Here is a 24,076-nt window from a genome sequence, read left to right as displayed (position 1 = left end):
GGGCAGGTGGTACAGGTGGGCTTGGGACGGGGGGCCGCAGGAGGAGCCCCTGCTCTTCAGCCAGAAGCCTGAGATCGGTGGTTTCCCGCAGTGGAATGAACCACCCCCAGCAATCGCGGGCCACCCCCCTTCCAGAGCCCCCCTCAGGCCCGGCTGGTCCTCCCCGTCCAGGTGACACGCAGGACGTACCAGTGACGTGTGTGGAGGGCCGATCCCCTGCACAGACGACTTCTCCCTGCAGCTTCTTTTTTTTTTAATTAAAAATTTTTTTTTAATTTATTTATTTTTGGCTGCGTTGGGTCTTCATTGCTGCACGCGGGCTTTCTCTAGTTGTGGTGAGTGGGGGCTACTCTTCATTGCGGTTTGCGGGCTTCTCATTACAGTGGCTTCTCGTCGCAGAGCACGGACTCTCGGTGTATGGGCTCAGTAGTTGAAGCATGCAGGCTCAGTAGTTGTGGCTCGCGGGCTCTAGAGCGCAGGCTCAGTAGTTGTGGCACATGGGCTTGGTTGCTCCACGGCATGTGGGATCTTCCTGGACCAGGGCTCGAACCTGTGTCCCCTGCATTGGCAGGCGGATTCTTAACCACTGCACCACCAGGGAAGTCCCCTCCCTGCAGCTTCTGATAGACATCAGGAGTCTGCTTTTTCCTTTTCTGATAGCATTTCCCCACACAGTTGATTTTAAAACCAAGAAAAAACACTACAAAGTGAAGATTGCACATCATTAGAGCTCCGTGGGTCTCACCTTTCTGCTGACGCAGCTTGGGCTCAGAGCGCAGCTGGTGCCGTTCTTTTGTGAAAGGCGTTCACGACTCCCTCAGAAGCATCCACCGGTTGGTATCTTCCCGATAAACTTTGTGTCAGTTTCCTCTTCAGGAAAACAGCCAGCATGGGCCCCCAGGCCAGCATCTTCTATGAGGCATAGCCCGGCTTCGGGCTGAAGTCTTCCACAGTCAGGCGCAACTACCCATTTGGGGGCTTTTTAATAATTTTTGTTTTTTAGACAAATAATCCTGTAGTAAAATCTAGAAGTTTAAAAGGACACACAGTGAAAAGTACAAGTTCTTTCCATCCACATGTCGTTCATATCTCTCAGCCCCCGGGCAGTCCCTGCACTGCTGTCTTGGGTACATCTGTCTGAGTGTTATCTACACACACATACATCATACAGAAAAGAGTGTTTGTATGTAACTTAGAAATAACCTTTAACAGCATTTCCCAAGTGTAAGTAATCATGTACCTGTGATGATTCCCTGGTCATCAGTCTTTGCAGAGCAGTTGCTCTGAATCCTCCCTGTGAGTGTGAGAAATGGTCCCGTCGTGATACCATTTTTAGCTTATATCTGAGCACTTGTAATTGTTCTTGTGTGCTCTGGAAACAGATGTCTTTGTTAGAGACAATAGGAAAATTCATTTTTCCTTGATTCCTTTGATAATATTTGTACTTTAGTCAGGAATAGGAATTGCCCTAACAGTTAGTTCTGTTACTTAAATGCTATTAGAAATACGGAAGATAAATACTCTGAAACTGGAATTAATTTTGGCAGGTAGCCCTCCAGATGTGAAATATGTTCATTTCTAATAATGCATGGTTATTTGTTTAAGTAAGTTGTAGGATGCTGACTGACAGAGACACAATAATTTTGTACCCTGTCTTTTTTTTTTTTTGGCTGCATTGGGTCTTCGTTGCTGCGCGCGGGCTTTCTCTAGTTGCAGTGAGTGAGGGCTACTCTTCATTGTGGTGCGAGGGCTTCTCATTGCGATGGCTTCTCTTGTTGCGGAGCACGGGCTCTAGGTGCATGGGAATCAGTAGTTGTGGCACACGAGCTTAGTAGTTGTGGCTCGCAGGCTCTAGAACGCAGGCTCAGTAGTTGTGGCGCACGGGCTTAGTTGCTCCACGGCATGTGGGATCTTCCCGGACCAGGGCTTGAACCCGTGTACCCTGCATTGGCAGGCGGATTCTTCACCACTGCGCCACCAGGGAAGTCCTGTATCCTGTCTTATTTTTGTGTTCTGTAAATATTATCTGGGCTTGTATTTTTTATTTTTCTATTAACGTTTCAGGTCTTCTCATAAGCTATCTCAAATCCCTAGTGAAGTGGGTAGAGGGGGATGTGTGTGTGTGACGGAATATTTGATGGTCTCGTTTCATGAATTAGGAAGTATATTATGATGGGTAGTACAGAGGGGATGCTCAGAGGAGGAGGGAAAAGGATTCTGACACTTCCAAGGTTGGAAAGTTTCAAGAACTAGTAGAGGTTAAGTGGGCCTCGAAGGATGGGTATAGATAAGGAGAAACAAAGGGATGAAAGTCTTGCAGAGTTTTGCTGGCGGGAGAAAGATGAACGTGAAAGTGGGAAGTAGCACTTTGAGAGAACACGATGCTGGTCAGCTTGAATAGATGCTGTAAGAATGGCTACACCAGTTAGTTTAACTGGCTTTGATAAAGAGTGACTCCAGATTCTGGTGAACCTTGAATACCAGGTCAATGAGTTTGTTTGTTTGTTTTAAAGTGTTGTAGGTCCATGGAGATGGATATATGACTTGATAACTAATGACTTTAGGAGGATGAATCTGGAAACCAAATGGGATTAAAACGGGAAAAGAGATCAAAGGCACAGAAAGACCAACTTGGTTTTAGTAATCCAAGTGTGATGTTGTGTAAGTTCTGAACTAGGGTAGAAACAGGAAACAAAAGGAGCAAATTTCTGGGCTTCTGGTTGAAGATGAAATTTATGTTTTGACTTTTTCATTTGTGACATCACTAAAATAATAGTAAAATAATTTTTAAATCAATGAAGACAAAGAATGGAAGAAAACAGACATCATAGATGAGAATTTAACAATTTTTTTTTGGAGAGTGAAAAGCAGATAGAGTCACAGTACTGATCACCAGGATAAAGGAAGCCTCACTTTAGAGGTTACATCCCCAGAGGAGAGCACCACTGGCCGTGCAGGACTGGAGAAGCTTGGGACCTGAAGGCTCTGGTTTGGCAGAAGGTGGAGGTGTGAGACTGGGCAGTGCTTGGGAGGTGAGGGATGGATTCAAAATCCGTGAAATTGAAAGCCTGTCGTTTCCCTCTACTCAGGTATAGGACACACGGTAGTCAAGAGTCTGCATCCCAAGCAGAAGATTTGTTGCTTCTATGTAGAACACATTGAATGGGAGCGCTGCAGAAACTTGGGAACAGGAGGCCTAGCAGAGGTTGTCATGAATAGGAAGCAACAACAGTGGCTATGATAGAAAGTTGGCCTTTAGAGTGATTGGTCCCTAATTCCATACATTCAGAATACTGCTGGTGATGCTAGAGACAGAACAGTGCTCTGGAAAAATTGAACAGCCCTGAAAAATAAATGCATTTCTTGACATGAAAGGTGAGCCATTCAGAACTGTGGCCCACCAGCCTCACTCAGGCCAGTGACGTTTCCAGTTAGTTTTTTAGTACCTTATCGTTGTGAGTACTAAGGATTAATAGTTGTATGAAAGAACAGAATACACACACAACGAATAAAAAGGAACAGGAAGAAACTGATAATACAGGGAAAAGAAGAATATGTTTTAAAAAGTAACATTGTCTGATATGAGAAGCTTCTCATTATGACAGTAAGTTAGGAACAGGATGCTATGAGAAAAGAACTCACATTTGAAATGGTAACTGAGATTTTAAAAAGAAGAACAATTGAAGCCCTCGAAGGACAGTAAAAAGTAAAATAAAAGGACAAGTAGCTTTGGAGACAGGAGTCACCCAGGAGGCCTAATATCTGACTGTTAGGAATTCTAGAGAAAAACAGGGGAAGAAGATTTTTTTGAATTTATAATATTTTTAATAGAGAGTGAAAAGTAACTTCCCAGAACTGAAGGTGCTATATCTCTAGTGCCCAAGATAATAAAGGAAGAAAAGATCGATCCCACAATTTCTGTGCACAGAGAATTAAGAGATATCCAACAACCTGTGGACTGAATTTGAGAACAGGATGCAGTTCCTGGCTTAGTGTCGCCCAGTGGGTCTAGAGAGCAGTCTGTCTAAACTGAAGCTAGAAGACTGGGGAGCTGTTGCAATTGCTGCTGGAATTAAGACCATGAGTGTGTTGAGTGGAACCCAGCCTTCAGTTACCAAGAGTAGCATGTAAGGCATATCAGAAGCCCTAAGCCTGTCATTATGAAGAGGCACAGTTAAGGGAAATGAACATAATTTAGCAGCCTCAAATATTGAAATAGTTGGAGTCTGACCACCTGTCTTAAGTGATTAGCCCATCATAATGTAATTAGCCGGGAGCACCGTTATTACAGTAAGTCTTAATAAAAGGACCAAAGTGGTACACAGGCATTTGTTCAGCAGTTTTACAAATGACTGGTTTCGTATCTTTGCTTTTGATTTTAGGTAATAAAGCATGTCTAATTGTCTTTAGCAAATGACATCAGAGGCTCAAGTGTTCTTTATGTTTTGTTCTGAAGGTTATATGTTATTTTCTGTCTTGGAGTTTTCAACCTTTTATTTATTTTTGATAAATTTATTTATTTATTATTTTTTGGCCGCGTTGGGTTTTTGTTGCTGCTCAGGCTTTCTCTAGTTGCGGCGAGCGGGGGCTACTCTTCGTTGCGGTGCGCGGGCTCCTCACTGCGGTGGCTTCTCTTGTTGTGGAGCACGGGCTCTAGGCTCGCGGGCTTCAGTAGTTGCAGCAGGCAGGCTCAGTAGTTGTGGCTCATGGGCTTAGTTGCTCTGCGGCATGTGGCATCTTCCCAGACCAGGGCTCAAACCCATGTCCCCTGCATTGGCAGGCGGATTGTTAACCACTGCACCACCAGGGAAGTCCCTCAACCTTTTATTATAAAAAATTTCAAACATACAAAGAAGTCAAAAGAATTTTAGAGTGAAGACCCATTTAACTGAACTTGCTTAATTACATATCTGTCTATCCTGAATCCCCATATCCATCCATCCATTTTATTTCATACATTTCAGAGTAAGCTCTAGACATCGATACACTTCTCCCTAAATGCTTAGGCATGTACATCATTGGAGTTTGATATTTGTTTATAGTTTCCAGTAGGTAAGTTTTGACTAACACATTTGCCCAAGTAACCCAAAGCCCTACCAAGCTACAGGGCATAATCATCCCCACAGAAAGTTTCTTAATGCTTCCCAGTTAATCCTGGCCTCCCCCGAGGCAACCACCATAGATTAGTTTGGCCTGTCCTAGAAGTTCATCTAAAGGAAAGTATGTACCAGGTGGTGCAAAGGAAGTGTGTACCACTTCATGTAAGGCTGCTTTCACTTGATATTTTTGAGATTTATCCATGTTATCATAAGTAGCAGCAGTTTCCCTACCCCCCCCCCCCGCCTTTTTTTTCTGCTGAGTAATATTCCATTGTATGAATACCACAGTTTCTTAATTCATTCTTGTAATGACAGATACCTGGGCTGTTTCCAGTTTTTGGCTGTAAAGAATAAAACTACTATGAACATCTAAGTGGAGATCTTTTATATCTCTTGGGCAAACACACAGCAGTGGGATTGCTGGAATGTATGGTAATAGTATGTTTAACTTTATAAGAAACTAGCCAACTATTTTTCCAAAGTGGCTATATCACTTTGCATTCATGTGAGCAATGTTTCTGAGTTCTAGTTGTCCTACAGTTTTGCCAACATCTGCTCAGAATGTCATTCTCTTTAATTTCAGCCATTCTTGTGGGAGTGTTGTGGTATCTCCTGGTTTTAATTTGCATTTCCCTAGTGATTAATGATGTTGAGTCCTTCTCATATGCTAGTTGACCATTTGTATGTCGTCTTTTGTAAAGTATCTGAGTCTTTTACTTTTCTTTTTTTTTTTTTTTGCGGTGCGCGGGCCTCTCACTGTTGTAGCCTCTCCCGTTGCGGAGCACAGGCTCTGGACGTGTAGGCTCAGTGGCCATGGCTCATGGGCCCAGCCGCTCCGCGGCATGTGGGATCTTCCCAGACCGTGGCACGAACCTGTGTCCCCTGCATCGGCAGGCAGACTCTCAACCACTGCGCCACCAGGGAAGCCCCCTTTTCTTTTTTTTTTAACTTTTGGATTAATATCCTTTTTATTATTGAGTTGTAGGAGTTCTTAATATATTTAGGATGCCAGCATTTTATCACATCATCAAGATATATCTTGCTACTATTTTCTCCCAGTTTGAGGCTTGCTATTCCTGTTCTTAATGGTGTCTTTGAGTGAGCAGGTTGTTTTTATTTTGAGGAAACCTAATTTGTTTTATTTTCTTTTACAATTATCATCCTCTGTGACCTATAAGAAACCTTTGCCTAGATGACAAAGATACTGTGTTTTCCTCTTGAGGCTTTATGGTTTGGGCTTTTACATTTAGGTCTATGATGCATCTTGAGTTAACTTTTGTGTGTGGTGTGAGGTAGGGCTTGAGGTTAATCTTTCCCCCACGTGGTTCTTCAGTTATTCCAGCGTCATTTGTTTCCCCCAGTGTGTTGCTTTGGTGCCTTCGTTAAAACTAAGTCACAATATAAGTAGGTTCTATTTCTAGAATTCTGTTTCATTGATATGTATCCATCCTAAAGGAATGACGTACTACTAATTTGATTCTATTTTGTGCAGTATGTTTACATCTATATTTATGTGGGATTATTGGTTGGTGTTTTCATTTTTTTGTAATTTCTTAATTACTGTATGTATGAAAACTCTTGAAGTCAGGTAGTATAGGTCTTCCAACTTTGTTCTCCTACCCCAAGATTTTTGACTATTCTAGGTCCTTTGCATTCTCTATAAGTTTTATTGTCAGCTTTTCAATTTCTACCCTATAAGTTTCTGGATTACAATTGGGATTACATTGAATATTTTTTAATAGCAGTTTTATTGAGATACAATTCACATGCCATACAATTCATCCATTTAAAATGTACATTTCAGTGGTTTTCAGTATATTCACAGATATATTCAATCATCACATTTTAGAACATTTTCATCATCTCAGAAAGAAACCTTGTACCCTTTAGCTATTACTCCCATAGTCCCCCTCCTCCCTGCTCATCTACTTTCTGTCTATAGATCTGTCTGTTCTGAACGTTTTATGTAATGTAATCATATAATATGTGGACTGAAGTGTATGCCCCCCCAAATTCATATGTTGAAGCCCTAACCCCAGTTTTATAGTATTTAGATGGGACCTTTAGGGAAATAAGCGTAAATGAGGTCGTAAGGTAGGGCCCTGATCCTACGGGATTGGTGTCCTTATAAGAAAAGGAAAAAATACCAGAGAGCTCTCTCTCCAAGGACACAGGGAGAAGGCAGCCATCTGCAAGCCAGGAAGAGCGGCCTCACCAAAAACCAACCCTGGCACCTTGATCTCGCACTTCTAGCCTCCAGAACTCTGAGAAAATTAACTTCTGTTTTTTAAGCCATCCAGTCTGTGGTATTGTGTTATAGTAAACTGAGTAGACTAGTTTTGTGTCTGGCATCTTCCACTTTACCATGTTTTCAAGCCTCATCCATGTGGTGGCATACATAACTACTTCCTTTGTTTTTATGGCCAAATAATATTCCACTGTATAGATACAGATATTACATTTTGTTTATCCATTCATCAATTAATGGACATTTGTGTTATTTCCACTTTATAGCTATCATGAATAGTGCTGCTATAAACATTTGTGTACAGGTTTCTATATGGATATGCTTTTATTTCTCTTGGTTAGATACCTAGGCATGGAATTTCTAGGTCAGATGGTAGGTCTATGTTTAACCATTTGCAAAACTGCCAGAATGTTTTCCAAAGTGGATGATAATACCGTTTTACTTTCCCACCAGCAGTGTGTGAGGGGTCCAGTTTCTCCACATCCTGACTAGCACTTGTTGCCATCTGAGTTTTTTGATTCTAGCAATCCTAATAATGGGTATGAAGTGGTGTCTTACTGTGGTTTTGATTTGCATTTCCCTGATGACTAATGATGTATCTATTGGCAATTTTTATGCATTCTTCAGAGAAATGTCTGTTAAGAGCCTTTGCCCATTTTTTAATTGGATTGTCTTTTTATTATTGAGTTGTAAGAGTTTTTTACATATTCAAATAGTTTATCGGATAAATGATTGATAAATTGTTTTCTCTCAGTCTTTGGATTGTCTTTTCGTTTTCTCGATTGTGTTCTTTGACACGAAAAACTTTTAAATTTTGATAAAATCCAGTTCATTTTTTTCTTCGGTTGCTCATGCTTTTGATGTCATATATGAGTCCCTTGCCAAGTGCAAAGTCATGAAGATTTATTTTTATGTTTTCTTCTAAGAGTCTTATAGTTTTGGCTCTTAGTTCTAGGTCTTTGATCCATTTTCAGTTAATTTTTATATACGGTGTGAAGTAAAGGACCCCTTCATGTATTTGCATGTCACTATATAGTTGTCCCAGCACCATTTGTTGAAAGACCATTTTTCCCCCATTGAATGGTCTTGGCACCCTTGTCAAAGATTAGTTGTCCACAGAGACATGGGTTTATATCTAGATTCTCAATTCTGTTCCATTGATATATGTGTCTATCCTATGCCAGTACCTCACTGTCTTGATTACTGTAATTTTGTAGTAAGTTTTGAAATCATGAAGTGTAAGGGCTTCAACTTTGCTCTTTTTCAAGATTGTTTTGGGTCCCTTGCAATTCCATATGAATTTTAGAATCAGCTTGTCACTTCCTACGAAGAAGTCACCTGGGATTCTTCTGATAGGGATTGTGTTGAATCTGTAGATCAATTTGTCATCTTAATAATAAGAAGTATTGTCATCTTAATGTCATCTTCACCTATTCTAGTGTAAGTATTTGAAGGTACCAATTTCTTTGTAAGGATTTTTAGCTTCATTCCACAAGTTTTGATTTGTTGTATTTTCATTATCATTTAGTTCAAAACAATTTATGTCTTGTTATTTGTTCTTTGACCCTTGGGTTTTATAGAAGTGTGTTGTTCAGTTAGAAATATTAGAGGTTTTCCAGGGTAGCTTATTGTTGCAGATTTCTAATTCCATTTTGGTCAGAGAATAAACTCTATATGAGTTCAGTCCTTTAAAATGTATTGAGGGCCATGATGGCCCAGAAAACGGCCTATTTGGTGAGCATACAATGTACTGTTGAAAAGAATGTGAATTTGTCGGGTGTAGACTGGGGCAGGATCCTATTGGCTTGTGGGAGATGATTATGCACATCTCTCCCCAACTCCCTGTCAGTAATGTCATGTTGGTAGCTTGAAATCTGCTGTGGAGGGAGTCTTACCCCACAGATAGCTGCTAAGGCTCCAGTCAGGGCTTTTTTCTTTTCTTCTTTGAGAGAGACAGTTTACTAGCATCCACTGGGTATAGAATTAGGTGAAGGTGATTGATAGTGTCAATCAGGTCGTCTGTGTCATGACTCCTTTCCCCCCTTCCCCGCCTGTGGTCTAGTTGCTGAGAGAGGGATTTTTAATCTTATCCTATGATTGTGGAATTCTCTTTTTCTCCCTTTACTCTGTCATATTTTGCTTCATGTATTTTGAAGCTCTGCTATTAGGAGAACATACATGTATGATTATGTCCTTTTATTATTATGAAATGTCCCTCTCATCTCTGGTAATACTTTGTCTTGTTGAAGTCTGTTTTGTCTGATACTGTTGTAGCGTCTTCAGCCTTCTTAGGCTTAGTGTTTGCATGATAATCTTTTTCCATCTATTTACTTTCAATTTGTCTGTGTCTTTATATCTAAATTGTGTCTCTTTTAACAGCATATTGAAAGGTCTTGCTGTTTTGTCCCTTCTGATCATTTCTGCCTTTTGACTGTAGGTTTCAGTCTACTAACATTTATTATAAGTATTAATAGGTTGGTTTTTAGGCCTACCATCTTATTATTTTTTCTGCCCTATAAAAAAATTACTCTGTTCCTGCTTTCCTCTCTTCTTTTGGATTATTTGAATTTTTTCAGAATGGCATTTTAATGTATCTGCTGGCTTTTTTAGCTGTTCCTCTGCTGTGTGTGTGTGTGTGTGTGTGTGTGTGTGTGTGTGTGTGTGTGTGTGTGTGTGGATTGCTCTAGCGAGTACAGTACGTATCCTTTTATTTCTTTTTTAATATGCTGCTTAGAGTTGATATTGAATGACATCACAGAAAACATAGAAAAACCTTGTAACTGCAGTGTTCCACTCACTATCCCAAGCTCATCCTTTATATTACATCTAAATAGTTTTAAGACCCACAAGACAATATTATAAATTTTAGTTTTAAATCATTCTTTGTATTTTAAAGAATTAAGAAAAATAGTCTTTTATATTTGCCCAAATATCTACTACTTCTAATGCTCTTCAGTCTTTTCTGAAGATCCAAGATTCAGCCTGATATCAATTCCTCTCTACCTAGAATTTAAGTCTGTACTATGTGAAGTCTCTAAGTTTTATTTTATTTGAAATTACCTTTATTTTGCCTTCCTTTTTGAGGAATATTTTCACTGGATAAAGAATTTTGGCGTTGATAGGTTTCTTTTTTTCTTTCAACACTTAAAGATGTTATTCCACTGTCATTTGGCCTTTGTAGTGGTGATATTCTTTTGCTGTATGTTACAAGTCTACTTTTAATATTTTTTCTCCCCTTTAGTTTTCAGCAGTTTTTTTTTTCCCTCTTTCTTCTTCAGAATTGATCATTTTTGTTGGTCTGTCTTCATGAGTCTTATTTCGTTTCCACTCTGCTCTCAAGCCCGTCCACTAAGTAACTTATTCTAGGTAATATGTGTTTCAGTTCTGTAATTTTTATTTGGGTTTTTTTTTCATAGCTTGTTTTTTACTGCAATTAATTTTCATTTGCTTGAGCCTGTTTTTCTTTGTGTCCTTGAGTATAGCTATAATAGTTGCTTTAAAATCCTTGTCTCCTAATTTGGAGACAGGTCACCTCCAGGTTGGTCTCTGTTGCTTTTCTCTTGAGTGCATCTCATTTTCCTGTTTCTTAGGTCTATAGGCTTGGGTTGTGCCGTTCCCTTCTTCCAAGACTAGGATACTCTTCAGTATAAGCCACCTTTTGGTTGCTCTCTGGTGCCTTCAGACAGTTCTTTTTATACTTTTTCAAGTTTATAGTTACTATCCCACAGAAACGTGGTTAGATACGTTGGTACTGATCGCAGAACCAAAGTTTAAGTAGAACCTGAAGTTTCAGTGGCAACTCTCACAGGCTCCACAGTGACATGGGCACTGCCGTGGCAGGATTGGGTTGGGGGTGGCCACGAGAGAGGTTTTCTGTTGGCAGGAATTCAGTAACTTACGCGAAGATTAATTAGTCAAAAGACAATACAGGCGTATGATTTGAAGATGTGTCTATTTGCCTGAAAAACAAGAACTAAATCAAGAAACAGTTAAAAGCGGTTGCTGCTGTGGGTTGGGAGGGGTGGATCATAGCACGCTTGCTTTTTATTATAAGTTCTTCGTTATTTCATCTAATTTAGATGTAAGTTGATAGAAGGAAACCTAAGTTTTATAAAGCAGGACAGCTCCTAACCACTACTGTCTCTAGTCAGCACTGTCTCATGTTTTCCGTGCCTGGTTGGATAATGGTGAGGGTGATGCTAATTTGGGAATGAACGTTAAACTGTGGGTAGAAATTTTAAAAGAGCTTTTAAGGGCTTCTTTTTTTTTTCCCCCATTAAAATTTTGCCTTTTAGTCTGTTCTGTGAGGCCCAGGGTTCCTTGCATTGTTTCCAGGTCCTCTTTGAGGAGGTGAGGCTGAAAGGAAGTAATGGTGGGGTGAGAGTGCTGGGCACAAAGAATACTTTGTGAAGAAGAAAGAATTCTGTAGTTAAAAGTTTTTAAAAAACCTTGCTAGCCCTGCTCTCCCAAAGTAATGACTATTAATGTCTGGACAGATACATAAACTTTATCTACATGTCCAAAGGAACCATACTAAAATGCTCATTTCTAAGTTGTGCTTTGCACTTACTGTTAACCTTTTTAACGTCTTTCTGTATGGATCTATGCATGTCCCACGTTCCTTGACTCCAGGGCTGAGTGCACCCCTAGTGGGCGGCGTGGCTCCCTGGTTGGTCAGGTGCTCATTACCTGCACCTGTGCCCAGTTACCTGCCCCGTCCCCCACCCCCCCACCCTTGTTCTTAGCCTGCAAACCATTAAGGACCATTTGAAGAGTATGGCCGGAAAGAACAAAACCTTTTAATATCAAGCCAAGCTCAGGATGGGAGCAGATTAGAAAGAAACCCCACCGTGGGCTATGGGCTGTGGCCTGCTCTCAGGTTTTCTTTATTTGCTTACAAGAACGTTGTGATAAATCTTTTTAAGTCTAAACCACTAATCTTTTAGTCAGTCAGTATGAAAAAAAATCCCATCTAAACGCACTGTGTCAGATTTTAATTGGCAGCATTTTTGTAGTGTTACTTAAAGTAATGATACATATTATGACCAGAGTCTTGGATTAGGTGAGATTTGGTAAATATATTGCAGTTTTTATAACCACTCTATATTCTCTGACAGTATTAAAAGCTCCATATTGTATCCTCAGGTGAATCCAACAGTGTATTTAACTAATTATGTTTGACAAGTAGGTTGTTAGAATTCTTTTTATCATCTTCAGCAATGCTGTGATAGTTTGATAGCTAAATTAAAGTATTTGTATACTTCCATGATAATTTCACTATGATAAATGCTTGTGAGTATAATTACTGTATCAAAAAGAATGCACTTGAATTTTGAATATTTCCAAATTATATTCCAGAAAAAAATATAACAGTGTATGCTCTGACCTCCAATGGATAGATGCTCCCATGTTCCTGCACTTTGGCTATCACTGGGTTTGACTGTTTTGTTTTGTTTTTAAAACCTTTGTTAATTTAGTAGCTAGAGATTAATATATTGCCGAGAAATAAAGGTCAGGCTGAACTAGGTAACCTAAAAAATTCCCTAGAACCAAACACCCCGAACTGAGTGCTAGATACAAAGTGAGACTCTGTGCTACCCGAGGATCTGGGCGAGAGGCGGGTAGGCTGGAAGCAGTGGTCACACAGAACAGGAGCAAAGCCTGCGCCCGGCCAAGAAGCTGATGTTTCCGTGGAAATCTTTAGTGTAAAGGTGAACTGGAAAACAAAATAACCGACCCACTCTCCCAGGTGGGCCACTAGGAAAGTAGTTTGAGCCAAGGTCTGTCTGCATGTGAGGGGAGTAGAGGGGGAATCCGTCCTGAGAATTTGTCACCTCTGGTGTCTTTGGGATTTGAGTTTGCATTGCCAGCTTGCTGGGGGATTTCCCCAAGCTGGGAAATTAATGTGAAAGCCCCACTGAAAATGAGTTTTTAAAAAACCCCAAAGTTACAAAGTGAGGAGAGTCTCGGTCCACGTGAACAAGTCAGCATATAGCACAAACAGCAGAACTAGAGCCTCAAGAACTTCAAACAGAAAGGTCTTTAGAAAGCACTTCTAAGTGTATTAAAAACAATTAGTGGTGTAAAAGAGTCAAGAATGGGGCTTCCCTGGTGGCGCAGTGGTTGAGAGTCCGCCTGCCGATGCAGGGGACACAGGTTCGTGCCCCGGTCCGGGAAGATCCCACATGTTGCGGAGCGGCTGGCCCTGTGAGCCATGGCCACTGAGACTGCGTGTCCGGAGCCTGTGCTCCGCAACGGGAGAGGCCACAACAGTGAGAGGCCCGCGTACCGCAAAAAAAAAAAAAAAAAAAAAAGAGTCAAGAATATAAAGGAACAAAACACTATGGACAATAAGACATCTTTTTAAAGAAATAGGGAAATCTGCAAATGTAAAATAAAATTATTAAAAATAGCAAATTTGACACAGCTGATAGAGAATTACTTAACTTGGTGTGGTAGGTAGATCAAGAAAAATTAGGAAGTTTGAACAAAGATAAAGTGATGGAAGTAACTGAAGTTATAAATTGAGATAAGGAGGTGACATGACAATGTAGCAGAGAAGCTAGGAGAAAATAGAAAGGGGACCAGAAGTGTTTGAAGAGGAAATGACCCAAGAATTTACCAGAATTGGTGAAAGCAAAATATGCATGCCAAATTTTAAGGTAACCATTAAAAGAATTTGAATAATATGTGTAACTCCAGCATAACAAAAGTACTACAGTGGAATAAGGAAACTCTCAATCCAATATAAGAGAAAGGGGGAGAAAATAAGAAGCACAGAGAAAAAAAATTAAAATAGAAAATGCAGAATAAGGTGGTAGAAATTAATCGAGATAGCAGTAGAAAACAGTATAATCTTAAAACGAAACCTGCCCATCAGAGACTGTCTGACTCAATTTCTATTTCAAAAGTGAATCTTACTGTGGTGATTCACAGTAGACAAACCAAAACATAGAGATATAAAAGTTGAAAGTAAAGAGGTGGAATACAGGTATTTGAGATGAATTCTAACCAAAATATAGGAAAAACCATATTAACATCAGATACGATAGCTTTCTAAGGCCCTGTTGTTAAGAATAAACATGGTTACTTTCTAATGATAAAAAAGAACATAATTCTAAATTTGTACACTTATTAACAGGGCCTCAAAATATATGGCAGATTTTTTAGAGAATTATAAGACTCATTGACAAACCCATAACTGGATAGGGGGATTTTAATAAAAATTTCTCAGTAGTTAATAAACAGACAAATCACTGGCAATACAGAACATCTGAAAAGGAAAAGTGACCAGCTTGCTTTAACAAACCATGTGTCCAGCAGTTAGAGAGTGGACATTTTTTCAAGCACATGTAAAGAAAAATCACTACATCTTTGGCTACAAGTCTCATCATATTTTTTTTAAAAACATCTTTTTTTTTTAAAAAATTAATTTATTTTTTGGCTGTGTTGGGTCTTCGTTTCTGTGCAAGGGCTTTCTCTAGTTGCGGCGAGCAGGGGCCACTCTTCATCGCGGTGCGCGGGCCTCTCACTGTCGCGGCCTCTCTTGTTGAGGACCACAGGCTCCAGACACGCAGGCTCAGTAGTTGTGGCTCACGGGCCTAGTTGTTCCGTGGCATGTGGGATCTTCCCAGACCAGGGCTCGAACCCGTGTCCCCTGCATTGGCAGGCAGATTCTCAACCACTGCGCCACCAGGGAAGCCCCCTCATCATATTTTAAAGAAACTATCCAAAAGATAACACTCTCTGATTAATTTTAAAAAGAAATTAAAGGATTTTTTTAAAGGTTAAAAAAAACACTTTGGAAATCTAAAAAATTCTAAACTCTTATAATCAAGATAACTAGCAATGGAAAAAAGAAAATATAACTGAATAAGGAAAATACATATCAGACTTAGGTGATTTAGCCACAGAGGTGTAGAGCAGAAAGTCTGTAGGATTGTTCTTGGTTTTTTGTTTTGTTTTTTTTAAATAAATTTATTTTCTTTTTATTTTTGGCTGCGTCAGGTCTTTGTTGCTGCGCGCGGGCTCTCTCTAGTTGCAACGAGTGGGGGCTACCCTTCGTTGTGGTGCGTGACTCCTCATTGCAGTGGCTTCTCTTGTTGCGGAGCATGGACTCTAGGCATGCGGGCTTCAGTGGTTGTGGCTCGCGGGCTCTAGAGCGCAGGCTCAGTAGTTGTGGCACACGGGTTTAGTTGCTTCGTGGCATGTGGGATCTAACCCGACCAGGGCTCGAGCCCATGTCCCCTGCGTTGGCAGGCGGATTCTTAACCACTGCACCACCATGGAAGCCCAGAAAGTCTGTAGGTTTTAATGCTTATATTAAGAAGAGCAAAGAGGACAAATTACAAAGCTAAGCAACCAAACGAGGATTTATAGAAAGAGAGCAAACGTAAAGAAAGAAGTAGATTGAAAATAATAGAAATACAGGTACAGTGATGAAAATGGATAAATCTCAAACTGGTTCCTTAAAAAGACTAACAGACAAGCCTCTGGCAAAATTAATAATAAAAATATTTTAAAAAGGGGACAATAAAATTAGCAGGCATTTTTTAAAAGAAGACTGAACTGGGCAGTGTACTTGAAAAGCTTATTGAAATGGACAGTTATCTAGAAGTAGCAATACATATAGTCGGGAAAGGATAGACCATTTAATATGTGGTTTGTGAACCGTTGGTTTTCTATGCAGAGAAATGTAAAATCACTTTTCTTCATGTTATATACAGTTTTAATCAAGGTGGATTAGAAATGTCAGATTTAAAAGAAAATACAGTAAAATCATGCCAAAATTTGGAACCTGCCAAAAGATCGTTAGCAGGGTCTAGCAACGAGAGAATGGATAAATTATAAATCTGTACTATACAGTACATTACATACAGCTGTAACTATCTCAAATGTTGTCAGAAACAAATTGGCAGAAGCAGATGTACAACGTGTTACAGTTTGTGTAATCTAAAATTTGAAAACGTGCAAAATAATTTCATATATTGTTACACAGTAAAATATAAAACATTCATAGGAACGTTTAGACACCAAATCACGGGGACATTTGCCCCTAGGGAAAGGGGGAGGAAGAGTGCGATTAGGGAAGAGTTCGTAGTATGTCAGGTATACTCTGTATCATTTCATTTCCTAAAAAGTTGAGGGGGGTTTGGATGGAATGAGACATAAGCATGGGAATGTAATAAGATTTGTCCAAACTAGGTCATGAGTTTGCAAGAGTTCATTGTGTATTATAATCTGTGATTCTGTCTATATTTGAAATATTTAATAAAATGAGTCAGTGTTTTATGGCATAGTTCTTTGATTACCACTGAGATTGAGGGGTTTTTTAGGTTTTTGGCTACGAATACGTATTTCTTTTAGCTTTTGGATTTTCTGTTGGAATCCTTGTTTCTTTAGAGATTAATTTTTTTCACATTGTTTTAAATTACCTTTATTTATTAAAGGTAGTAACTTTAAGATATCTCTTACTAAAATAGTTACAGAATTTCAGATGAAGTGATTATATGACTTTGCTTAGAAAGGCCTTCTCCAACCTCAGATCAAGAAAGTATTTGTGTGTATATTCTTTGTTTTATGGTTTCAGTTTGTATATTTTAATTCTTAATCTGTTTGTAATATATTTTGGAATACGAAATTTTTTTGAAATCACCTATAATGCCATTTATTCAATAATCTTTATCCGCTGACTTGAAATGGTTTTTATATAGCAAGTTCTTAAATACACCAGAATATTCTGTTTCATGATTTTTCTGTCTGTCTGAATCAGTATTGGTGTCTTTCTATTAATTTTATCCAAGTAAAGTACATGCAGATAAACTGAAATAGTATTAAAGGTTATTAAAAAAAAGAGAGAGACCACATCTCCATCTCTCTCCGTAGTGCCTGGGTCCTGCTCTTTTCTTTTCTTTTTTTTTTTTTTTTTTTTCCTGCTCTTTTCTGATTGGCCAGCTTTAGGCATCCATGAGTTTCAGTTGTAATAGAGGACTCCGTCTCTTTCACTGCCATGTCTTCTGCTTTTCATTTTTCATTCTCAGAGGGTAGCTTTGGTTAAATCCACTTACAGATAATTTTAAAGTTTTGGTTATTTTTATATTTATGACGGATGCTTCTGGAAGTATTCATAGCAAAGCATTATAATAGACTATGGTTATAGCTTGTTGTTTTCCCTGAAGTAGATAATTGCTTTTTTTCTTTTCATTTGCACCCTTTTCTTTGTACATTTGCCAGTTCTTTTCTTACCTTCTAATATACTCTCAGGACAGTTTTCCACAAGGTAATGGCATTAGACGATCTTGAAGGTCCAGAGTTTTCTTGGTGACCTTCCTCCAGGGTGTTCCATCCTCCTCGGCTGGCTGAATCTTAGCTTTATTGGTGTGTGAATGGGATCTTTTTTCCATTCTAACAGGTTTTGGTTGATACATGGGAAACATTGATACTGAAGTATCTTATAAGAAAATATGTTCGTATTAATCACTGTTGACATTGATGATGCCTGTTGATTTCCTTGACTTTTCTCCAAGTCACGTTTATAACTACTGCACGAGTGTTCACCAGTCAAACCAAGCTCGAGGGGCTGGTGTCCCTCCTTCTAAATCAAAAAAGGGGCAGACGCCAGGGGGAGCTCAGTTTGTTGGCTTGGAGTTGTACAAACGGCTTAAAGAATTTTTGAAGAATTACTTGACAAATCTTCTGAAGGTAAGATGTTTTATATGTATACTGAGCATTTATAAAAGAATGTAAAAAAAAAGTAGTGAAATAATGATTCTATTGTTGTTAAATCTTTCACTGTCATTGTTTTTGGCGTTGACACGTGCCTGAAGGTGTTTTTGCTCTTGCTTAGTCATTTACCTATTGTGAAGATGAAATCTTCATAAGCCCATATTCTGTTCTTTGATTTGTTAAATTAGAAGTTTTTGATAGCCTTTCACCATAGTAGTACTTTCCTTAAATTACTAACCATTTGGTATTTGGTGGTTAGAGATTGATGAACCTTTTTAAAGCATATGGTTATGAAGTCAGATTACCTGTATTGTATTCTGAACCCAATGTGCTGTTCTGTATCAAAATGTATAAAAGACTGTAAGGTTATCCAGCCTTTGGTAATCACATTTTCCAATGTGTTCTTGCCTTTTCTACATGGCCTTGTGGTACATTTCAGAACTGTAAGGAAATTGTGCCCTTGGCTGGGTGGGTTTCTCCACGAACATTCATTCCTCCTGCTCTGAGCCTTTTGCTTGGACAGTGATGTGGTTTTTCCCCTTCATCTTCCGCCTTTTTCTTCCTCAGTCTCCATCCTCTGTAGCAAAGGCAGTGTGATGCCTTCCATCCAGCCACAGGATGGGCAAGTGGCTTCTTCATCTGGTGCTACGCACATTATGTAGGGTGTGTACCCTGGGAAGTCTGCACACTCTGTGTATATACTTGAAAGATTTTTTATTTACACAGATAACAGGCAGAAAACTTCAGCATGCTCCACATTTGTTTTTCTTAATATATTTTACAAGGTGATTGGAAACTTAACATCATTTTAACAGACCATAATCGACTGACCACAAATCGTGACTAAGATGGTATCATTTTCCACGTTCCTAAGCAGTCTTGATGAAGCCACTGTGTCCTCCTTGCTTTTATTCACAACACTTTGTAAAGTGAACACTGGAATTAATTACTCTTTTTTAGTATTGAAGTGAGGAACAGTGTATTGTGTTTTGAAAGGTATTGACAGCCATGCCATCAGCGATATTATTTTTTGCATTCTAAAAAAGGTCATCTACTATAATCCAGAATAGCTTAGCTTTACATGTTCGGGTTCATTTCTTGTTATTTAAATGAACACAGATTTGGTTGTATCAAGATACGGTCAGGTTTTCGCGTAGCTTGTCGGATCACTTGTGCAGCGTGTATTTATGGAGCTTCCATGCTGTGGAGCTTTTTATTCTGCCAGTTGAAGGGCCCCAGGCTGAGAAGTTCAGGGACGGCCCCAGGCCCTTAGTTCATGGAGGGGCTGCCCTCTCCCAGCTCCCCCTGGAGTGCTCTTCTGCTACGGCACGTTTTAATTATACTGCAATTTAATGCCCCATTTTTAAAGGGTAGGACCTAACTTTGTAGATGTCATTAATACCTAAGAAAAAATTTCAAGTTACTGTCCTTCAAATAAAAATTTGTGGTTTAAGTTGTAGACATTTCAGTAAAAATAATTTGGTAAATGAACATTTTCCTCGTGAGGCCTTGTTAAAGAAGAAATATTGCACCATTATACTGTATACTTTATTTTTACAAAAATGCAGCAGATTACCACAGAGAGCTATAGATTTTTATAATTTTTAAGTAAATTTAATGAATGAAGAAGATGCATTAAAAATGGAATAGTATCAGCCCCGTGGTCCAAATTGTTAATTGGACAGTTTAATTAATTTTTTAACAGAAAATATCAGAAATAGGGGTAAGTTGAGGTGAATTCCTTATTTGTGAATATAAAGGAATTACCCTCATATTCTAAAAAGTTCAGTCTTTTTATGAATGTATATGCATGTTAATACCATGAAAAATGTTCTAGTCTGAGATCAAAGAATTTCCATTAAAATTCTCTTTAATCCTCACGAGCTACTTTCTTGTGAGAATTTGTAGTAAATGAGCATGTTTTATATACAGAATAATTCAAAGAACCCATCTGAAACCATACACATCAGTGTATCTTAATGCAATAGATTTGTTTCAGTTAACTTTTATCTCTAATTTATCATGTGACAAATTAGTCATCTTAAAGCTTTAGTGAACTTGTCTTTAGGACGGAGAAGATTTGATGGATGAGAGTGTACTGAAGTTCTACACTCAACAGTGGGAAGACTACCGGTTTTCAAGCAAGGTGCTGAATGGGATTTGTGCCTACCTCAATAGACACTGGGTTCGCCGCGAGTGTGACGAAGGACGGAAAGGGATCTATGAAATCTACTCCGTAAGATTTTTTTTACACACCTTTCAAATGTGTGTTTTCTTAGGGACACATCTTCCTTCCCAGTAGGAGATCTAGGCAAATAGTAAGCAGTTTTCAGACTGGTGAGCTATAACTTCCTTTGTTTTAATTTATCAGTAAGTGGCCCTTAGATATTTTGTGGCGAGAAAAGAGAAGGATGAGTAATTGGAGTTCTAAAATACAGCCTGCACGCTTCTGCATTTACTTATTAAAAGTTTCTTCTTCAATTATCTGACCGACCATCAGGCTGAGCCTGGAGCTGTCCCCGTTTTAGCACAGCAAGTCCTGCATCCCGGCCGCAGCAGGCAAAGCGGGTCCCTTACTTGGGACTTGAGCCTCAGTGATCAGCCATCCACGGTCTTCTGGGGTCTGGGAAACTGCTTCACGGAGGGGACTGTGATGTGAAATTCCATTCTACCCACTCAATATACAAAGTAATAGGAGTCATGACCCTTGACAGAATTCAAAATTGAGGGTTTTTTTTTTTTTTAAGACTGCATGGAAATAAATTTTGAAGAGGCAAAATTTGAATTGTTAAATCACCTTCGTTAGTATGTTTCTTCAGTTAAGGGAGCTTTTTCCAGGCTCACTGGTTTTCAAAGTGTGGTCTCCAAACTTGCAACATCAATATTACCTGGGAACTTGTTAGAAATGCAAGTAATTGGGCCTCAGCCTAGACTGACTTAACTAGAGACTCTGGAGCTGGGGCCCAGCAGTGTGTTTTTAGCAAGCCCTCCAGGTGATTCTGATGCACTGTCGAGTTTGAGAACCAGTCAAGGGAGGACTCAGAACAGCAGAACAGTCTGTCTGTTCATAGTAGGCTCTCAGATATACAGACAGTACCTTTTTTGAACGAGTGGTTTTAAAATGTCAAGTTCTGCATAATGAGATTATCTCCATATCCAAGAATGTTGCTGTAATAGCAATGCTTTGTTGCTTTGCTTTTGGCAAATTTAATTAAAAGAAATGTGCGGGCTTCCCTGGTGGCGCAGTGGTTGAGAGTCTGCCTGCCGATGCAGGGGACACGGGTTCGTGCCCCGGTCCGGGAAGATCCCACATGCCGCGGAGCGGCTGGGCCCGTGAGCCATGGCCGCTGAGCCTGCGCGTCCGGAGCCTGTGCTCCGCAACCGGAAACGCCACAACAGCGAGAGGCCCGCGTACCGCAAAAAAAAAAAAAAAGAAAGAAATGTGCCATAGATGCATGACAAATTTTTATTATTTTATTATTTGTGTGGCTCAGTTTCTATACCAAACGGTTATTGCTTCATAATGGTACTTCGTTATATAATTTTAACAGAACTTTCTAGGTTTAGTGTTTTGATTTGAGTCTTTTGTAGTCCACCTTTTCTTTTCCACTTACAAATGCTTTCTTGAGACTGAAAGTTGTCAGTGTAGGAATCAGCGTGATTTTCGTTGATTTCCTCTTGGCTGCCTGACCTAAAACACCATATATATGCGCTATAATAACATCACATGCTCCCAAAAATTATTATAGTCTTTAAACTTTTTTGTGTACTGTTTTCAAGATGTGACTGCTTTTTTTTCCTTTTCTTTCTTCTTCTTTTTTTTTTTTACTTTCAAAATTCGTACTTTCTACATCCCTAAATGCTGTAGTCAGTTTGGAAATGCAATACGCAGCCATAACTCACAGCAAAGGCCAGTTAACACGTCTCTCTAGAAACAGTATTTCCTTTGCCTGCTCTCGCAGGGAGCCTGTTGAATTCATTTAAAGCTCGAATATCAGTTGACACATGGAACAGTTCTTGTGCAGTGATGCCTCATTGCATTTTCCAGACTCTCCAGAAGACGGGGATGCTTTGTCATGAACTATAAAGATCTACCTTTTTCCCTGATAATTTTGTCTTTCTCTTCAATTATAGAAAGTTGTGGGTTTCCTTTCCAGTCAACCAGAGTGCGTAAACTAATTCCATTATTAACACGTTAAAGGGATTCAGCAGGACTTCTTCCCTGAATCTGTCCTTAACTTTCTCTGGTTTACCTTCAGTCCTGCTTTCTTATCTTGCCTTTCTTCCTTCAAAGTGACGAATTATCCCAAGTCAAGTGAGGTCTGCCTAGTGCTGCCTTAACTTAGAAAAATGTTCGGGAAAAGTTATTTTGAAAGGTGCAGTATCTTTACTGGAAGTTGATGGCCACACGTTGCGTTTGCCTTGCCTCCCCCTGCACTGACAGGTCTGAGGAGTGTGGGAAGAGGAGCAGTGGCCAGTTTGCACAGGGAGAGTTACCTTCAGACCGCGCCCCACAGGGTGTATTTTTCCTGAAAAATAAGACTTTCTTCCTGGAGTCTTTTCTGGTAGCATAATTCCTAATTCTGAAATAACCTTTTTATTCTAATAGTACTTGAGTATATATTGTTCATGCTTTACTAAAAATATTTTTCTCTTAAATAGTGCTTTCAGGTTGCCCTTTTCTTGGTAGAAATTTTTTCATTTTGTAAATTAAATTTACACATAACCTTTTCAGAACTGTATTATCTTACATAAACCCAGTTTTATCTATGGTTAAATTTGGGGGAAAATAAGACTGATAGCATTTACCTTTAAATTAATTTCTCAGCGGTTTGTATTTGAGTGTTAAATTGTTATAAATTTGAGTTTGAACTTAACTGAATAATACCTTTCTCAACAGTTTAAAAACCATATATGAATTGTAACATTTCCCTTTGGGGGAACATTTTACAGTAACTTTCTGACATAACCTCTGTTGAGAAGTTCCAAAACTTTTTAAAATGCATCATACACACACATACTAGTAAAATGGGAAATTTGAATAATTTATGTATAATAAACTGCATTCATTTAAGATGTACAGTTTGATGCATTTACAGTTGTATGCATCCGTGTAACATAAAACACCATGATAAAGATACAGAACTTGTTCGATATTTAAGATCTGTTATTTATTTTACTGAGTATTAGGAAACTGTGATAAATGGAATTATCTTTCTTAAATGTGTTAGGTCAAAACGTACATTTGAGTCAGAGAACAATTTTATACATTAAATCCACCGTTGCCCTTTAGGCTAATATGTATGTTCTCCTAAAATCCAGATTTTCTTTTTCTCTCAACTATTAAAATGTGAGCTAATAAACATCTGTACTCTGATACCTTTTGAAGTTGTTAAGAGAATGGCTCTCTGATTTCATCATGATGATTTTTACCAAGTTTATAATCTAGAAATATTGATACATGTAATCTAGGATTCAGGCTATTTCCTATGACTTCAGCTTTGGAAAAAGCATAGTAAAAGTATAGCCATTTAATACTGTTCCTTTTTCTTTTCATCCAGCTTGCGTTGGTAACTTGGAGAGATTGTCTTTTCAGGCCATTGAATAAACAGGTACCTACTTGTGTGAGTGTGTGCATGTTTACCTTTTGAAACCCCTTCCAGATTTCATTTCTTAGCCATTGTCTTCCTCACTCCTTTGGGATGTCCTAAGAGTGCCTCTCGTCTTTCATTTAATGGAGTCTAATGTTTAAGATCTATGTAGTAACATAATGTTGTGTTGGCTAAAAACCCGAACGAACTTTTTGGCCAGCCCAGTACATACTGTAGTTTGTGATCTACATGTTTTCTTCCTATATCCCTTCTAAAGGTAACAAATGCTGTTTTAAAACTGATTGAAAAGGAAAGAAATGGTGAAACCATCAATACAAGACTGATAAGCGGAGTTGTACAGTCTTATGGTAAACAATTTCCCTTTAATTTATTCAAAGTTGTATATCAAGTGA

General features: G+C 39.0%; 1 protein-coding gene across 6 annotated transcripts in view; it reads left to right on the top strand.

Moving 5' to 3' along the window:
* Nucleotides 1-24,076, top strand: part of CUL1 (cullin 1) — a 107,791-nt gene that overhangs the window by 45,845 nt on the left and 37,870 nt on the right. For 4 of the 6 annotated variants that reach the window (XM_032642341.1, XM_032642340.1, XM_032642339.1 and 1 more), the window contains exons 3-6: nucleotides 17,874-18,048; nucleotides 20,141-20,308; nucleotides 23,634-23,684; nucleotides 23,941-24,031. In XM_032642341.1, the coding sequence (XP_032498232.1) occupies nucleotides 17,874-18,048; nucleotides 20,141-20,308; nucleotides 23,634-23,684; nucleotides 23,941-24,031 (485 nt within the window). Of the gene's footprint in view, nucleotides 1-17,873; nucleotides 18,049-20,125; nucleotides 20,309-23,633; nucleotides 23,685-23,940; nucleotides 24,032-24,076 lie in introns of all 6 variants that reach the window. The other 2 variants (XM_032642343.1, XM_032642344.1) reach the window with 2 other exon arrangements.

The sequence above is a fragment of the Phocoena sinus genome, chromosome 9 (assembly GCF_008692025.1).
Source record: "Phocoena sinus isolate mPhoSin1 chromosome 9, mPhoSin1.pri, whole genome shotgun sequence".
Classification (NCBI taxonomy): Eukaryota; Metazoa; Chordata; class Mammalia; order Artiodactyla; family Phocoenidae; genus Phocoena; species Phocoena sinus.
This window is presented reverse-complemented; position numbering and strand designations above follow the sequence as displayed.